This window comes from Piliocolobus tephrosceles, chromosome 10 (genome assembly GCF_002776525.5).
Source record: "Piliocolobus tephrosceles isolate RC106 chromosome 10, ASM277652v3, whole genome shotgun sequence".
Lineage (NCBI taxonomy): Eukaryota > Metazoa > Chordata > Mammalia > Primates > Cercopithecidae > Piliocolobus > Piliocolobus tephrosceles.
Genome location: NC_045443.1, coordinates 77,855,930 through 77,874,740, shown reverse-complemented (window position 1 = coordinate 77,874,740; position 18,811 = coordinate 77,855,930). Strand labels below are relative to the sequence as shown.

The window sequence follows — 18,811 nt, the reverse complement described above, 5'->3', positions numbered from 1 at the left end:
TGCTAAACTACCCTGACAGAAAAGTTATTAGACAATATTGAAGCATCACAGTTTGCTTATTTTTTTTACCCCTCACACAAGTTAGAAGAATGTTGTTGCCTATGTTACATTTGTCAGCATTATCTGATTTTGGAACAGGCAACTCTATGACATTTTATAGCTTTGGAGATTTTTTTTTTTTCCAAAATCATTTATTTTCATGGCTATGTAGAAATCTACTCATCAAAATATTAAGAGACATATAGAAGGCTTAGGAAATATATAAGAGAACTGCTAAAATAATAGGATGCTGATTTTCTTTCAAAGTAGACTATGGACCATAACATCCCCGGGGTAATGAAATTAACTCCACTGTAATGTAATAGCACATAACATTCTCTATAAGAGGTCAATGCAACATTTTTCTATGAGTATTTATAAGAGCACCAATTGTTTTAAAAGGTAATTTAAAAGAAGCAAGCTAGTCCTAATTATTTTTTAAATAGATGATAGACTGGTTTAAATATGGAGAAGAAAATAAATTAAGTAACTTTAATTAGAATACTAAAAACCCTGTTGTATTAATGAAAAGGATAATATAAAATTAAGAAATCATTTTTAAATTGAAAGTAGGTAGTTCTAATGAGTTATCACATTGTTCTCATATAGTTTAGAGATCCGTTTATTTCAAAGTTTTAAATACTGGAACCAGGATTAATTAGTGGTGTCAGAAGTAGAAAGCTACATTTACTGCATTTGCCAGAGTATTCCATTGAAGCAGCTCCCGAGGCTGAACTATCCCCAGAGAACTCCATGGATGAAGGCTGGCATGAGGATATAAGAACCATGCCAACCCTGCCTTTGGTGGAGCCCACCAGTTGCCAGGAGGCCCCTCTAAGACCCACCAGTGTGTGGTCTACAGGTGGAGTGACTCAGGAAGATAACAGAATGAAACACAGGACAAATTGCTTTTTATACAGGTGAATGGAGTCATCGACTTAAAATGATTTGGTGTGAAAAACAGGCCTTGTGAAATATACTGAACGATGACCTTAAGATTCTACTTCTTTTCTGGATAAAAAATGTAGAAATTAAGGCAAGTAAATTTTAAAATAATCTAAGACAAATAACATGGCATTGTGCACTGTGTATGCATTATCTATTTCCCCATTTTTATCAAATGCTATAGTCCAAGAATGATGACAATAAAAATACGTTTATTGAGTTGTGGATTCTGTTTGGAAGCACCAAAATCAGCTGGTCTTGAAAGAAGACAATAGTTCAGGATTTACTTAATTGTATAACAAGAATAGAAATCAGTGGGTACATTGAGTTGGTTGAGAAAACTCTATTAAGACCAAAATCAAGGGCTCTGCTTTATTTGATCGTGTCTGTAAATCTGTCTAGCTTCCTAGGAAATGCTTAAGAGCAGCTTTTAGGTGGAGATGAAGGAAAACTTAAGATTTAAGGGAGAAGCTACACAATGCTAAGATTCTTCTGATAGAAACACAATGGTAAAATTTTAATACAAAAAAATAACATTTTCCTTATGAGTATGTATAACTTTCTTATATGTATACTAAAACTATATATATATGTCAGAATTTTCATCTGAAATAGATAAAACATAACTTTTATGTTCTTTCAACAAAATATCAATGATTATTTCTTTAAAGGGGAGAAGTACATTTCCTAATAGTTACTGCCCTCTAATGGTCAAATGCTTGAATGATGAATGTATGACCTGTGTGTGTGTGTGTGTGTGTGTGTGTGTGTGTGTGTACATGTGTACGTTTCATTTATAAGTTACTGTCTGTTAGCTTCCACATAAACAAAGTCTGGAAACTTTTCCAAGTGTTAATGTGTTATAAGAAGTTACTGTTATTTTTCTCCATAATTACAATCCCTAAATAGAAATGAAGGCATTTAGCAAGTTCAGTGTGGGCCAGCAAGGTATGTTGTGAAATAGTATGGAAACAATTTTTTTAAAGTATAGTTCACCTAAAACAATGATGTTTAATGAATACTTATAAGGAAGTTTCTTGAGAAAAAATACTCTTTTTGTAATTTCAGTAAATGCTGGTAAATCTGTATCATGCATCCACTCAGAATCTTTACTTGCTTAGAATCCCGTTTTGATTATAAACATATTTTGTTGAAAGAATTGGGAATATAGGAATTCCTCTAAACACCAGCTCTGTGAGAAAAAATAGATTCCACATTTAAAAATGTAGTTAAACCATACTAAATGTGTTTGTTTACCTTATGACTTCTTGAGGTTTTGCTAAATTTTATTGTGAATCTCTAACTGGCCAATACTATGTATGGTATTTCCTAACCTTACCTGATCTTGGGTTCCTTTTATTATGAAGCACACTATGAGTTTAATGTTCTGGAGAACACACGTTCAGAATGAATTAGGTAGTAATTTAATAAGGAAAAATATGATTTAAGTAAATATAAAACAAATTGCTTCTAATATCATGTTTTACCAATTCATGAAGTTCATAAGCATACCAAAAATATCTCACTCATTCCCTGTTCTTACCATCTGGTGGAGTGAATACTGAAAGATTTGACTTGGGCCCAGTCCCTGCATTGGTTTCAGCCGCAACATAAACATCATACATTGTAAATGGTGTTAGGTTAGTGAATGCAAACTTAAGGTCTTTCGTGCTGTTATCCAAAATGCGACCTGCAAAAAGTGGAAGACAGCCATGGATTATTTTTTATCAAGCATGCAATCATGTTCACATTTAAGTACAGAGCCAAGGACAACAATTCAAGTGTTAACCTATGCACTAAAATTTGTTATTATAATATCAAAACTGGATATATTTTAAACATGTGGCTTAGTAGTACATTGATATCAATTTAACAAAAATAAATGAAAGAACATGAAAATGTTCCAGTGCTTAAAATTACTTTTATTAAATCATAAAGCCCTTTTGAATTACAAGGTTATTTTTGACATATTGAAAAGGGAAGCACCAAATTTTATCAATTCAAAAAGTGACCAGATTTTATACTCAAATTTATTCAATTAAAATGCTAAATAATTTCATTATCTTCTATAAGAGGATATATTTAGAAAATATTTCTAGTTTGCTTCTGAACAAAATTCCTTAGTCTGTCAGCACCATTCTTTAAATCTTTGACTTTGCTTTAAATGTTTCCTTTACCTTCTTGTTCTAACTACAAACTGGCTTTTTCCTAAGAACACTGCTTTTGTTCCCCTGCAGCCAGTCCAAATGGTGGCAGTCTGTTTTCGCCCCACAGCTCTCAAGTAACCAGGCCTTTAGGTGTAGGTGTTGTTCTTGTTCCTCATTGCTCCACTTTATTCACTATCCTCTCTCTCTCTTTATAAAAGCCCACAGCTTTAAATACTATATTACCAGTGACATCCACTAGCCCTCACAGTTGTCATAATCTACTAACCTGAGGGTCATTTACTCTTATTTACTTTCATGATCCAGTTTTGGTTCAAGGCTACCATCTTAATTTGTGCTGATTTTAATATCCTGAGAGATAATCCTTAAATTACTTAGATATTTCCTTAAATAATCTAGTTTTCCAGAATTTCAGCCACTCCCTTAAGATCATAACTTAGACACTACTATCATCAATTACTCTGTATCGTTAAGAATCTCAATTTCACGCAACTTTTTCTAACCACTTTTGCCTATGTCCTTTACATTTCCTCTGTAATCCTGAACTGATAATTCTTTAAATCCACTGAAATCAACAATCCATTGATTTAATCACCTATTTTATTTTTGTTTTCTTTTATTTGGCCCCTCACCACTTGATTTCCACTCTTTACCCAGCTTCAGTGTCAATTTCAATTATAATCACTGCCTTACACAGGCCTCCAATTCCCTTGCCCTTCTCTTGTTGAAGGGAGTTGGTTTACAGCACAAAACCATTAATTGATATCACTTTATTTGTAGCCAAACCTCAAATGAGCCCTACATGGTGCCTGGAATCTTACTCAACTTACATAGTCAATGTTCCAGTCACTCTACTCTTCTAGATGATTATTTTACACTTACTCTTCTCTGCTCAGACCTCTAACACTTTCTGCCCTGTCTTCACTCCCAACTAATGGTCTTGCTTCCCACTACATTGAAAAAAGTAAACCAATTAGAAAACATTTGCCACAGGCTCCCAACAACACAACTACATATTTACCAGCATCTATACCCATATACTCTGCCTTACAGCCTACAAGAACAAATTATGGACAAATCATCTGTTAGTATGGACAAATTATCTGTATTCTTATCTCAAACCAATGGCTACATTTGAGCAAAAGATCTCACCTTCTACCCACACAGACACCTTTCCAGTAATTCACGTTTTTCTTATATCATTAACATTTTCCTTATTTTCCTCATTTCCATTAACACCCACTGTTCCAGTGATCTTCTCCCATTCGCTCTTAAACTAATTAGTTAGGTATTTACCCCACATGTTCCACCATACTGGAAGCATGTGATCACTCCCATTATGCTAAATGCAATTATTGCTAAATGCCTCTCACTTGATTTATCAGCCAGTCTCACAAATGAAAGAGTACTTCAGCCAATTATTGAACAATATTATCAGATAGAAAAGATGTAGCTGTGTATCCATGTCTGTTTCTGTGTATTGGATGGGTGGGTGGAGGGAATTCTCTTTTTTTAGGGAGTAAAAGTATTTCAGAATTTTAAAAGCATAAGTTACTTAGGGATGAAAGATAAGGATTACCCATGATGGTGACGTGTGATTCATACCATAGAAACTGCAAAATAAAATGAGTTGGAACTTTGTATCTTTTTTGATGCCCCAAATAAATGATAATATGTGGCTTTATGTTATTTTATCATTGTTAGAATTAAACTTCTTTCATAGAACCATGGGATCTCAATCAGGAGAGAATTTTAGACTTTACATAATTCACTTCTAATGATATAATATTTGAACCTCTCAAAATATCTCTGGCAAGTGGATGCCCAGGTCCTGCTTGCTTACAAAGATGGAGAACTTGCCACTTTATAAAGCTGCCTAAAATTTTAATAGGTTTTCTTTTTTAAAGCAGTTTTAGGTCCACAGCAAAATAGAGCAGAAGATACAGAGATTTTCCATGTTATTTTTAGAGAGCTCTTTCTAATGATTAAAAACTAGGCTCCTAGCAGTGAATAGAAATCTAATTTAATATAGTCAAAGTCCATTGTTCTTCATGAATGTAAGCCAAGGCCTTCTTGTTCAAATATTTGAAGATGTATATCTCCACTAACACTTTTTTCTTGAGGAGTTATCTCTAGTTTTTCACATGCATCACATGAAATGTGGAATACGAATAGTGGTGTTTTGTCATTCTTATACTCATTTATGGTTTTGAATTAAAAAATCAAAGAACTTCACTTTCCTTATGACTTTCCTATTGTTTGCTTCAACCTCAGGGTCTTTTTAAAAGAGTCTGATACTTTTAAAAAGAGTTTGATATTGGTAACATATTTTATTATTCTCACACCAAAAGGCAAACACAAAACCAATTAAGGCTTACCTGATGGTCCATATAATTCAACTCTATAACTAAATCTCCCTGTTACTATAGTTGGTGGGTCCCATATAATTGAAAAGGACTTTCCTGTGATGTTGCCTGTTACGCAGTTTTGTGGTGGTCCTTCAGGCACTAAAATAATCATAGAAAATAAATATATAATATATTATTTAAAATTAAAGTACACCCTATTAAATACACATAATAAAACTCAAAGGCAAAGAAGGAAAACAAAATATCACACTTGAAAGCAAAGAGTTTTTTTTAACTTAAAAAAGAAAAAATGGAATATAATTGAAAATTGTGAATAACACATGCTGGATCATCAGATAAAGTTATTTTTAACAATTACTACTTTATTTAATACTGTATATTATTGCACTGTGCCAGTTTCATTCTAATATTCCTTGTAATATATTTATTGTCAGTGTTACATTATCTTGAAACATTTATACCTGCATATATATATTGTGTTCCACAAAGTCTGGATATCTGGCTTGATAAATATTTTCTCTCTTATTAAAACAGGTAGAAGTTTCAAGAAAATAAGCCTCAAAAATTAGTAGCAATAATTTTTACTTTTTCTATCAATATTTGTATTTGTTCTAAGAAGAAATTTATACCCTACAGTTGGAGGCTTCAAATGTAACATTGGTAACATATGAAAATAAAAATGACATTTTAAATTACTCTATTTTTCATAGATGTTTATTCTTTCTTTTAATTGAAATAAAACAATTCCAAATATTTTTCAAAACAAAATTATTATCTACCAAATTTCACCTTGTATGACCCTTATGAAATCATTTTTTATTGTATAAAAAGTAAGGAGTATGAAAGAAGAAAATGGTATAATTCAAAGATAGTTATTTAAATAAACAAAAAAAATCAAACTTATATGAAATGAAAAATAATAGAAGCCAACAGCTATGTTATTAGAAAAAAATGCTTTAGTGAAATTACTCTACCAATAATTTTCAATAACCTCAGAAATTGGCAATTACAACCTAATGCCTGATACTACATTATGATATATCTAATGCATCAGCTATATATTATGCATATAATAAATACCTCATGTGTTATGGGACTATATCAATATCCATGAAATTTTATAAATATATGAAATATATAAATACATATATTTACATGAATACTGATATAGTACCATAATTAAATGTATGAATACCATACCAAAAATACATTCTCATAAAATTTAGTAGTAATAATAATATCCAATTATTCTCGTTTAATTTTAACACTGGCACCCTAAGGAAGGTACTAGTACTGTCTCTATTTTTCAGATGAGGAAACTGCAGTGCAAATGAGATTTAAGTGGGTATATATTTTAGCTACTGCTTGTATCTGATACCAAAATGTTAATCACATGCTCATTCTGCTAGTGCAGGTATTTTCGCTTTTGGTAATGGCAATAACAGTGAGAGAAGGTGTAGATGATTATAAATTATTTAGAATGGCAATGGTGATTACAAAAAAATGCTGAGATTATAAAATGACAAAAGCTTATATGAGGATCAGGGTCAGCAGCTCAAGAATTGTTTCTTGCAAATCTTCTTTCTCCTTTTAAATACTTATTTTGTGCTATAATATAAAAGAGTATAGAAATTCGAAGAAACCCCTGATGGGATGCCTGTGGTATATTATTAGGGGAAAAAGTTACTGAAAGCTAAAAATTAAAAAGAAATATGTATATAAATAAAACATTATTCTCTAAATCATTTAAATCTTTTTATCTACAAAAAGTGAACCATACCTGATTCTGGTGTTCTGACAATCGTACTATCAATATAACCTTCTTCAGTTGTAACAGCCGAAACTTCAAAAAGATATGTTGTATAAGGTCTCAAGTGTGTCACTACAAAACTGATAGGCTCTTTCCACACAGAGCTGATCTTATTCTGTGTCAACGTGCTTGATGAATATGTGGTACGCGATGGAGGTGTAACTCTACCAAGGGTTGGAGAAGGGCTGGCTGTACTCCATAAAAAAGATTCACTATTCTCCTAGTAAATAAAATAATATCAATAGAGAAATAACGTTGTATCTCTTGGTGAACATGAGAATAAGAACATGTAATTCATTTCTTTTTCTTTTATGCTATACATACACACATAACATGCAAGTTATGGACAAATTTGCTAGATTTTAATTGTACCCATTTATGTCTGCAGTTTTGGAAGAGAACATATTTATTGTATTCCTTATAACTTAACTTTTATGAATAGAATTTCAAGTGGCTTAAAATAAAGGTAAAACTATAGCAAAATCATTTGTAAGAATTTTTAAGCTTCATGTTAACAGTGTAAGAGCCAAAGAGCTGAAATAATTTTACTCTTGTGTATGTTCAAATGTCACTTTCTTACTGTTAATGATCTTTTTTTTCTCATAAGTCCCAAAAAGTACTAGTATGCCACTAGTTCACATGTTAGGTGCGTGCATGTATTAGAAATATATCATAATTTGAAAAAGAAGATTTTTAGACTTTTTAAAGTATTTACAACAAAAATAACTGTTTGACTTTGTTTCCATTAATAATAACACAAAGATTACCAAAATGATTTTAGGAAAAGCATTATTATGCTTATCTTATAATTAAAAATTATGATGCTTATTCTATAATAAAGCATTACTATTATAAGGTTTATCATCAATGACCAGAGTAACAACAAATTATTTGCCCAAGATATGTGCAACAATGACAATCTACCTCTGCAAATTTAACCTCAACTATTACCCTACATGTACTCTTCCCTCCTGTCACATGGAAGTAAAATATTTTCTCCAATTATATCTTATACTTTTCTACCTCAGGGCTTTATAAAGTATCCTCCACCTGGAATGCCACCATAACACAATCTCTATCTGTCCTTGCTCCATGGTGTATCACAAATGTTACTCCTTTCATGAAGTCTTTTCACAATTCCCTAAATGATTTTAATCTCTCACTCTCCAGTTCTCAAACCATTCCTGTATTCTGCCTGAATAAGGCCAATTGTGTAACATGATACTCTAAGTAATCAAATAACTAATAAAACTTTGTGTATAACATGATACCATAACTAATCAAATAACTAGTAAAACTTTGGTAAAAATGTAGTATCTAGATGCTAGAAATGTGAAAATATAAGCTTATCTAAGATTTTTCAAGACATAGAAAGTGTTCTGTGGTACTTACATTGCATTCTGGCAATTTCCCAGTCAAAATGTCCTCTACTCTGATTGAGACATCTTTCACTACTATCCCACTTCTGGCATGCTTGACACTAATCTTGAAGCTGGTAATTTTGCCATTTGGTTGTCGAGGTAAATACCAAATCAGGTTAACTGCTGAAGAGTTGTAGGCCTCAACTGTGAGATTCACCACCTTTCCTGGAGCTGGGGAAGAGAAAGATTGGGAAGGAAAATACCTTGTTATAAAACTTAGAATTACATTTATATAATTTCATGGTACATGAAATTAAATACATAATACATTGCATAAAATCTATTTGTGTAAGATTTTTATAAATATATTTAACTGAACTTTGCCTAAAATAAAAAAAACTGGAGTTGGGGCAAATCAACTTTACTTTAGGATAACTGGGCGAATACATGCATTAATGAAATATTTCAAATAAATATGAAAAAAATTCAATCAATAGTTATGAACATACAAACAAGTTGGGATAAATTTCTTATTTCTTTAACTATTTTGGAATAATGTAGTTTCATTAGATATGAAAAAAGTAGCAAACTGAATCAATTATCCAACCATTTTCACCAAAAAGCACATTTCTGGAATGTTTATAAATGTCTAGTGCCTAATATCAAATGGATACCCTCCAATTGGTTGTGATTATTGTATTTTAAATTTTCAAAATCAGCTTTCTTCAGAATTTCATTATGCTTTTCTATCAATTATTAATTATATAGAGTAATAATAACAATCTGAGTTATATTTGAGTTGGCATGAAGCCAATATGAAGCTAGAATTAGGAGAAATTATTTCCATTAACCTCATGGTAAAGTATGTAAAACTGATAGAGTAAAAAACCAAGATCCTTCAAAATATAAAACAAACACGACAAGTCATTTTTGAAAAAAATCAAAATGAAACAAAACATCTGAGATTTTAAAAAAAAGTGATAATAAAGATGCCTAGTATTAAGATGCCAAATAACTAAAGTTTGGGTTTACATTGTACAAAAGAATGCTAGAATATAATTTATAAATAATAGCCACATGAATTACATAAGACAGTTAGATCTTTGGAAAGAGGTCTATATGAATATAGACCTATAAGGTAGGAATTAAGGGACTTTAGAACAGTTGCATTCTAATAAAAATAAAATACAATGCAACAATTATTGGGAATAATATTGGACAGGATGTTAGCAATGAGGGTGAGAGTCAGAATATACTTTGATGATTGTGCTGGTAAGATTTACTGATAGATTATATGTGTACTGTGAGAGAAAAGAGCCACAGGTGACATCAAGATTTTTCCTCTATGCCCCTGGAAGAATGGAGGAATTTTTTTGTGTGTGGTGGGGAGGCGAGGGGGGAGTCTTACTGTATCGCCCAGGCTGGAGTGCAGTGGCGCTGTGGCGCTATCTTGGCTCACTGCAAGCTCCGCCCCCAGGTTCACGCCATTCTCCTGCCTCAGCCTCCCAAGTAGCTGGGACTACAAGTGCACCCCACCACGCCCAGCTAATTTTTGTATTTTTAGTAGAGACGGGATTTCACCATGTTAGCCAGGATGGTCTTGATCTTCTGACCTCGTGATCTGCCCACCTCAGCCTCCCAAAGAATGGAGGTATCTTAAATTGGTTTGGTAATGGCTGCATGTTACAGAATAATATAATAACTATTAAAACCCATGTTTCCAAAAGTCTTATAACCTGCTTATGACTTAATGTTAAAAAGAAAAGTCAGAATATAAACTTGCATACATAGCACAAACTTTTCATTAATGTATAGTCATATAATATATCTTAATGGGGGAAATAGACAAGCCAGAAATGCATCAAAATGATAAAAGAGTTTTTTATATGATAAGTCTGTGGATAATTTTCATTTTTTATTCTTGTTTTTTCAAAGTTTTGTAAGATAATAATTACTACTCGTATAATCAGAAAGAATAATATATATTTTAAGGAATAAATTAGCTATCTGAAAGAACTCTAAAACTGAGTGGCCATGCTACTGAGAATTGTATGTATTTTACTGCCAGTTTTTATTTATATTCTTTATTATTTTAAATGACAAACTCATGACTAAATCAATTTAAAATAAATGACAGGAAAATTACCACTTTCTGCAGTTTGGAAGAGAAATGGATCACTAAACACTCCAATGCCAGCACTGTTTTCAGCAGCAACCTAGAACAGACCAAAAGGATTGTGTTCAAACATTTTACTCCCTGAAAAAACAGAATCTAAAATTAAAAAAAAAAAATTGACTTATCCGTAAGATAAATGCCAAAGATACTTTTTTAATACTCTCAAGGAAGAAGGTAAAGATGAAGATATCTATATAATCAACATATAAAGTATTATTGTCAAAATTTTATAGATGAGAAAACTGGCTGAGAGAGGTCAAATACCTTGCCCAAGGTTACACAGGAATAAATGGTAGAGCAAGAATCCAGCAGCTGTTGGGTTTATTTTGAAAGCTCAGTATTTCTCTACTATATCCACTACATAAAAGACACTACAATTATTTCTGTAACAAATGCAAGAGACCATGTACATGGTACCTTAATTTAGAGTTCACAATCTAATCAGGCAAATAAATACTCAAAAAAAACTGTTTTAAAAATAAGGAGGTTTAATTAATAATTTAAACTAAGAATTCTAGAATTTTAAAGATAAAAAAATTGATTTAAATAATCTCTTCCAATAGATTAGAATAGAAAGAGAAAATGTCATTAATGAGAATAAGACTCAAGCTTTTGCAAATGCCATGACTGGAATCATAACCTTGTTTTAACTGTAGTTCCACCAATTCCCAGATAGCAGCTTTGAGTAATCTACCTAACGTTGTAAGTAACATTTTTCTTGTCTTTAAAATGGGAATGACAATGTATCTATGTTGTAGGATTGTGCTGAGGACTAAATGAACTAGCACATGTAAAATACTTAACAGGATTTTTTCCATAACATTACTTAACTAAAGACATCAAATTTACCATGCCAAATACCCTTTGGAATTCTGCAACGGCTAACATTTATTTGAACAGAGTAAAGTTCACAAGAATGATGTATAAAGTGTGAGATGAAACGGAGAGTAAGGGCTTCCCAATAGATCTTAACTAAGAGAATTCAAAGGAATAAAAATTCAAACTCCATAAAAATAGATCTAAGCAGAACTAGACTGACTAAATCACCTTCCTATGAGCAATAGTTTCTTATAGCACATTAAAAATTTTTAATTATCCCCAATAGCATATATTGACATGTTAAATAACATGTTAATTAATCTGAACATGTGTATGTTGATAGAAAATACCTATATTATATAATACTCAGATGTCAGTTAGAAAAAGGTTGCCTATTCTTTAAGCTATGTTTTCTTCATAAAATAGTCATCACAAATCTTTTATTTTGACTTCTACATAGGTAAGAACTTTTTTTTTTCTTCTTTTCTCACTGTGGGTATCATACCATTAGTATTTGCTTTTCCAGTTCTGATTGTGTTCTTTAATTCGGCAAATAGGCATACTTCCAGTAAGAAAAAACTTCCTGGCAAAATCTCTCCCAATATTACTTATCCTCTAGGAAGAGCATCTCATTTATATAAAATCACATATTTACACAGGTTTTATATATTTCCTTCTCTATATTTAATTATTTTCAAGGCTCAAAGAAGATATTGATGTTATATTGAGGGAGGATTTAGAAGATATCTTTACTCTTTATTATCCCTTGGAAATGTCATACATATCGCTTAACTGGAAGCATTTTCCTGTGGTCTAATTTAGCACTGCTTTTTATAAGCTAATCTTTCTGTAGCATTCAAGTAAGACGATGTTAAATTTCGCATATTAACTATGTAAAGGACGGCTGGGCCTGGTGGCTCAGGCCTGTAATCCCAGCACTTTGGGAGACAAAGGTGGGCGGATCACGAGGTCAGGAGATCCAGACCATTCTGGCTAACATAGTGAAACCTCGTCTCTACTAAAAAAAATGCAAAAAAATTAGCCGGGCGAGGTAGCGGGCGCCTGTAATCCCAGTCACTCAGGAGGCTGAGGCAGGAGAATGGCATGAACCCGGGAGGCGGAGCTTGCAGTGAGCCAAGATACACCACTGTGCTGCAGCCTGGGCGACAGAGCGAGACTCCGTCTCAAAAACAAACAAACAAACAAACAAAAACAAAACAAAACAAAACCCCCAACTATGTAAAGGACTAAACATTTTTTTATAAATGCAAAAGAGATAGTAAATGTTCAACAAATATTTGTTGAAAATAACTACATTGAGTTCATGATTCTTAGCAAAAGTGGCTCTTTAGAAATGTTCAAACCAATATACAAAATGTCAACAACAGACATGTAAATACAACAAGGTTGGAAGAAAAATGAAAAGCTGACTATAAGTTTTATTTAAAAATGAAATATTTCAGTTGTAAAGGCTAAATTATTTAATTTAAACTTGATTTATTTTTGAAAAATGTCACTAAGCTAAAGTTTTTTAAAATAATTAACCAAAGTTATCTACTTCATAAAGTATAAAAGATACTTTATAAAGACACTTTATAAAGTATAGTGTGCTAAGACAACAAAAGCTATCTGTTTTTCTGTTTGTTTTGTTTTGTTTGGTGGCTTTTTGTTCTTGTTGTCCAGGCTGGAGTGCAATGACACGATCTCAGCTCACTGCAACTCTCTGCCTCCCAGGTTCAAGTGATTCTCCTGCCTCAGTCTCCTGAATAGCTGGGATTATAGGCACACACCACCATACCCAGCTAATATTTGGAATTTGAGTAGAGATGGGATTTCACCATATTGGCCAGGCTGATCTTGAACTCCTCAGGTGATCAACCCGCCTTGGCCTCCCAAAGTGCTAGGATTACAGGCATGAGGCACTGCACCCGGCCAAAGTTATCTGTTTTTAAAAGCTTTAGCTTACTGATTTTTTGGAAAATAAAATAAGTTTAAATTAATTAATTTACCCTTTATAAGTTTTGTAAGTAAAAATATTCTACCTTTTTATTAAACTTAAATATTTTTCTTCAATATTTTTCTCCCAACCCTGTTAGCCATATGATTATCTCAACAGATGCAGGAAAAACATTTGATAAAATTCGATATCCCTTCATGATAAAAACCCTCAACGAAGTAGGCATCAAAGGAACATATGTCAAAATAATAAGAGCCATATACGACAAACCCCCCACAGTCAACATGATATTGAATGGAGAAAAGTTTAAAGCATTCCCCCTAAGAAATGGAAGAAAAGTAGGATGTTTACCCTCACCTCTCCTATTGAACACTCCTACTGGAAGGCCTAGCCAGAACAATCAAGCAAGAGAAAGAAATAAAAGGCATCCAAATTGGAAAACAGGAAGCCATACTATCTTTGTTCACTGATGACATAATTGTATATCTAGAAAACTCTAATGACTACTCCAAAATAATAATCCCAGACTTGATGAACAACTTCAATAAAGTTTTGGGATACAAATTCAGTGTGCAAAAATAAGTAGAATTTCTATACATCAATAAAATTCAGGCTGAGAATGAAATCAAGAATTCAATCCCATTTACAATAGCCACAAAAAAATAAAATATCTAGGAATACATTTTACAAAGGAGGTGAAAATCTTTACAAGGAGAACTACAAAACATTCATGAAATAAAATAGAGGTGACACAAACAAATGGAAAAACATACCATGCTCATGGATTGGAAGAATCACCATATCATACTGCCCAACGAAATCTACAGATTCAACACAGTTCTTATGAAATTAGCAACGTCATTTTTCACAGAATTAGAACAGCAATCCTAAAGTTCATATGAAACCAAACAAGAGCCCAAATAGTGAAAGCAATCCTAAGCAAAAAGAACAAATCTGGAGGCATCACATTACTTGACTTCAAATTATACTACAAAGCTATAGTAACTAAAATAGCACAGTATTGACACAAAAATACACATATACATTAGTGCAACAGAATATAAAACCCAGAAATAAAGCCACATACGTACAACCAATGAAGTTGGTTTTGACGAAGTTGACAAAAATAAACAATGGGGAAAGGATCTTCTGTTCAAAAAATGGTGCTGGGGAAACTAGCTGGCCATATCCAAAAGAATGAAACTGGATCCTCAGCTCTCACCATATACAAAAATTAACACATTCTGGATTAAGGACTTAAATATAAAACCTGAAACTATAAAAATCCTAGTAATAAAAACTAGGTAAAACTCTTCTGGATATTGGACTAGGCAAATAATTTATGACTGAGACATCAAAAGCGAATGCAATAAAAACTAAAATGGACTTAAATAAGACTGAATTAAACTAAAAAGTTTCTGCACAGCAAAGGAAATAACAGGGTAAACAGACAACCTACAGAACAGGAGAAAATATTTGCAAATTATGCTTCCAACAAAGGACAGATATCCAGAATCTACAAGGAATGTAAACAATACAACAAGGAGAAAAACCCCATTAAGAAGTGGACAAAAACACAGACATTTCTCAAAAGAAGACATACAAGTGGCCAATAAGTGTATAAAAAATGCTCAACATTAGGAATTATCAAAGAAATGTAAATTAAAACCACAATGAAACATCATCTTATACCAGTCAGAATAGCTATTATTAAAAAGTCAAAAAAACAGATGGCAGTTTGGATGCAGAGAAAAGGGAACCCTAATACACTGTTGCTAGAAATGTAACCTCTATGAGAAACAGTATGGAGATTTCTCAAAGACCTAAAACTGGATCTACTGCATTCAACCCAGCAATCTCACTACTATGTATCTATCCAGAGGAAAAGAAATCATTGTATCACAAAGACACCATCACTCATGTTTATCATAGTATTATTCACAATAGCAAGGTCATGGAATCAACCTAAGTATCTATCAATGGTTGATTGGGTAAAAAAAAAATGTGGTATATATGCACCATGAAATACTATGCAGGCATGAAAAAATAAAATCATGTTCTTTGCAGCAACATGGATGGAGCTGGAGAACATATCCTAAGTGAAATAACTCAAAAATAGAAAGTCAAATACCGCACTTTCTCACTTACAAGTGGGAGCTATGAGTACACATGGGCCTAACAATGGAAATAGTAAACACAGGATTTCAAAAATGGAGAGGGTAGGAGAGGGTGAGGATTGAAAAATTACCTATTGGGTATAATGTTTACTATTTGAGTGACAGGTATACTAGAAGCCCAAACCCCACCATTACACAATATACTCACGTAACAAACCTGAGCACATGCGCCCTGAGTCAAAAATAATTTTAAAAAACAGACATTTCTTTGGAGTCTAAATTTTATATATAGATCAAGGTCATGTTCTTAGACCACAACATCTCAAAACCTGGCAAAATTATTTTTACTAAGTTTGGTTTTATTATTTTACCCTTAGCTGTTATGGAAAGAAGTTTACAAAATCCTCCAGTCCTGCAGCTATTAATCCTTCAACGAAGACTTTCTCTCCAATCTAAAGCACCAAAAAAAAAAAAGAAAAACAGAAAACAAAAACTTGAGCTCCCCTATGCAACTATTATACAATTTTCATACATAAATTGTATAACAGATTTATTGCCCTTTTTACTTTGGTTTCTAGGAAATTGGAGAATAAAATTTGTAAGTCAATGTTTAATAACTGTATAATGTCCTATGGTTTACATACCTGCATTCAAACTACCCTGGCCTCTTGTTTGCATTTAACTTTTCCTTCTTTAACTTTACATAATTTTTATTTTCTAGAGTATTGTATTATATTCATACATGTATATAAATATATGCAAAAATATTCATAGAAAAAATGAAATAGGTAATATACAAATATGCATAAAAATTGAAATGAAAAGAGACGATAACATTTTACCAAATGTTAAAATCCCAGGTGGGTGTGAGGCCATGATTCTGAACATTGTTTGTCAGTCATGGACTGTATTCAGCTGTAAAGGCTTGACAAGGTGGGAAAAACCTCCTACACTTTTAAAATGAATGAAATGTTTGAACACTAAGTAGTCATATACAAAATAATTACCTTAATTTCATATGTTGTTCCAGGATTAAGATTAGTAAGAAGAACTTCCAGACTGTCTGGCTTTGCTCTGACTTGTGTATATACTGTTTGCATCCATGGACAAACTTCCTTATATTTGACAATGTAAGATAGAATCCTTCCATTTGGGTTAGGTGGTGTATTCCAAGACAGAAGAATCCCAGCAGATCCAACTCTTTCCCCGGCTAGGAAGACTGGAGGCCCTGGTTCTATTTTTAAAAAACCTACTTTGTTAAAAGGTCAAATAATTATTGTATTTTCACAAAAACACATAATAACAGTATTTACAAATGTAAAATTTGAAATTTCCGAAGAGCAATATGAGTTTATACTCCCGACAGCTCTGTTACTATTAAAAAAAAAAATACTATGGGGAATACCAAACACATTATTTTATAAGAATGTGAAAAATGGAATGCTACTAAATACTACATGCCAAATATACTTTTGATGCCAAATCATTTTTAAAAGAAAATCACTTAATGCAAGGCTTACACAGAAAAACTAAGAAAACAAGAAACAGTCTTACAAACGGAATAATCCTTCCTGAGCAAATGTAGCCAGTTTATTTTCATGGTTCTGTATTATTTAAATGTTAGCATTAACAGTCTCTCTGCTCTATTTTACAAACAAGTGTAGAGTAATTATCTTTGCACTTTGAAAGTAAAGGAAGCTGAAGAAACAGCAGAATGCAGCTTCTAAGCACATCACTTTCTTAAGTTTCTATTTTGCCTTAATTATTCTACACTGTTTTCATGAATTTAATGTACATGCTGCCAATATAAGTATTTCCATCCAGTAGAATTATACCGACTCCATATACTTTACTTACAAAGTAATTTAAAACATATACTCACTTGTTACATTTGTTGTCATTGTTCTACTAACAGGTGAGCTGTATGTTGTAAAAATTGAAGAGGTGGTTATATCGTACCTAGTACCAGGAACAACATTGGAAACATCAACCTAGAACACCACAAACAAATGTTGCATTAAAATTCTTTCTGGAAAGCAAGAAAGCTAAAATAAATATATCACTATAACAAAAATTAACACTTCCCTATATAACTCTGCACTGTTTATAACATCACAATAAGTTCCATACTATTGTAAAATACAGATTTGTTATATAACTTTTTACCAAATAACTTTAAAATAAAAACTTATAAAACATACTGTGTTATCACAGCCTAAGTTAGCATTTCTATCTATCCTAGTTCACTGTCACAAGGAACAACTATTCAAGTCTTGAAAAATCTACAGCCAATGGCTTAGCCCTTGTTTTTAAAGAGTGTATACACAATACCTGTGTCTCTGAAGTCCCAATAAAAAGTAAAATAAAAATGATAAGAAAATCCATCTTTATTACATTTTTCAGGCAGTAGAATCACATTGATGGCTCTAAAGAGAAATGTTGCCTGCATTAATGATTTAAAGACAGATCCTTCTGGCAAGTACACAATTAATGAGCCTGTATTACTCAATAGCTCTGCCTTTCTTTGTTAAACTATTCATGAACCCTTGGATGACTGGCTGTAGGTTCAGGGTGAACTTAAAAAAGAAAAAAAAAGGCAGCATAGATGTTGCTAAGGTAACAGTCCACCGATGCTGAAACTTACACTCATCAGTTTGACATCAACGTTTTTGTCTTCAACTTATGCTTTCAAAAATCCAACCAGGAGTAAGTGTTTGTGGTAGATAGCTTTCATAAAATAAAGAACTTTCCTATTAGGAGCAAAATGTAAATACAAGTAGACTCAGCAAGTACAATAATGAAAACTATACCTGATATTCTCCACCTCCAAGATCTCTGATAGTAACAAAGCCACTGTCAGGAACAAGATCCACTTGATACCTTTCCACATGACCAGAGGGTAGGCTCCAGTGCAGAGAAAAGGAATGTGTGGAAACATTGAAGGTTCTAAGTGTCTCAGGTTGTTCTGGTTCTGACATTGAAAAATAGAGGTTTAAAATAAAGTTATTCTCCTAAAGTTTCAAAAAAATGAAAAGCAACAGTATAGGTTCAAG

At 32.4% G+C, this 18,811-nt stretch overlaps 1 protein-coding gene across 1 annotated transcript in view; it reads right to left on the bottom strand.

The window, feature by feature from the left end:
• The window catches only part of PTPRQ (protein tyrosine phosphatase receptor type Q), a 212,543-nt gene extending 194,289 nt beyond the window's left edge, over positions 1-18,254 (bottom strand). Inside the window, exons 1-8 of the mRNA XM_031936254.1 lie at positions 18,090-18,254; positions 17,641-17,749; positions 16,766-16,992; positions 10,836-10,905; positions 8,721-8,920; positions 7,299-7,548; positions 5,528-5,656; positions 2,528-2,674 (exon numbers count right to left, since the gene is read on the bottom strand). Of these exons, the coding sequence (XP_031792114.1) occupies positions 2,528-2,674; positions 5,528-5,656; positions 7,299-7,548; positions 8,721-8,920; positions 10,836-10,905; positions 16,766-16,992; positions 17,641-17,749; positions 18,090-18,143 (1,186 nt within the window). The 5' untranslated portion in view covers positions 18,144-18,254. The remainder of the gene's footprint in view (positions 1-2,527; positions 2,675-5,527; positions 5,657-7,298; positions 7,549-8,720; positions 8,921-10,835; positions 10,906-16,765; positions 16,993-17,640; positions 17,750-18,089) is intronic.
• Between the last annotated feature and the right edge of the window lie 557 nt (positions 18,255-18,811).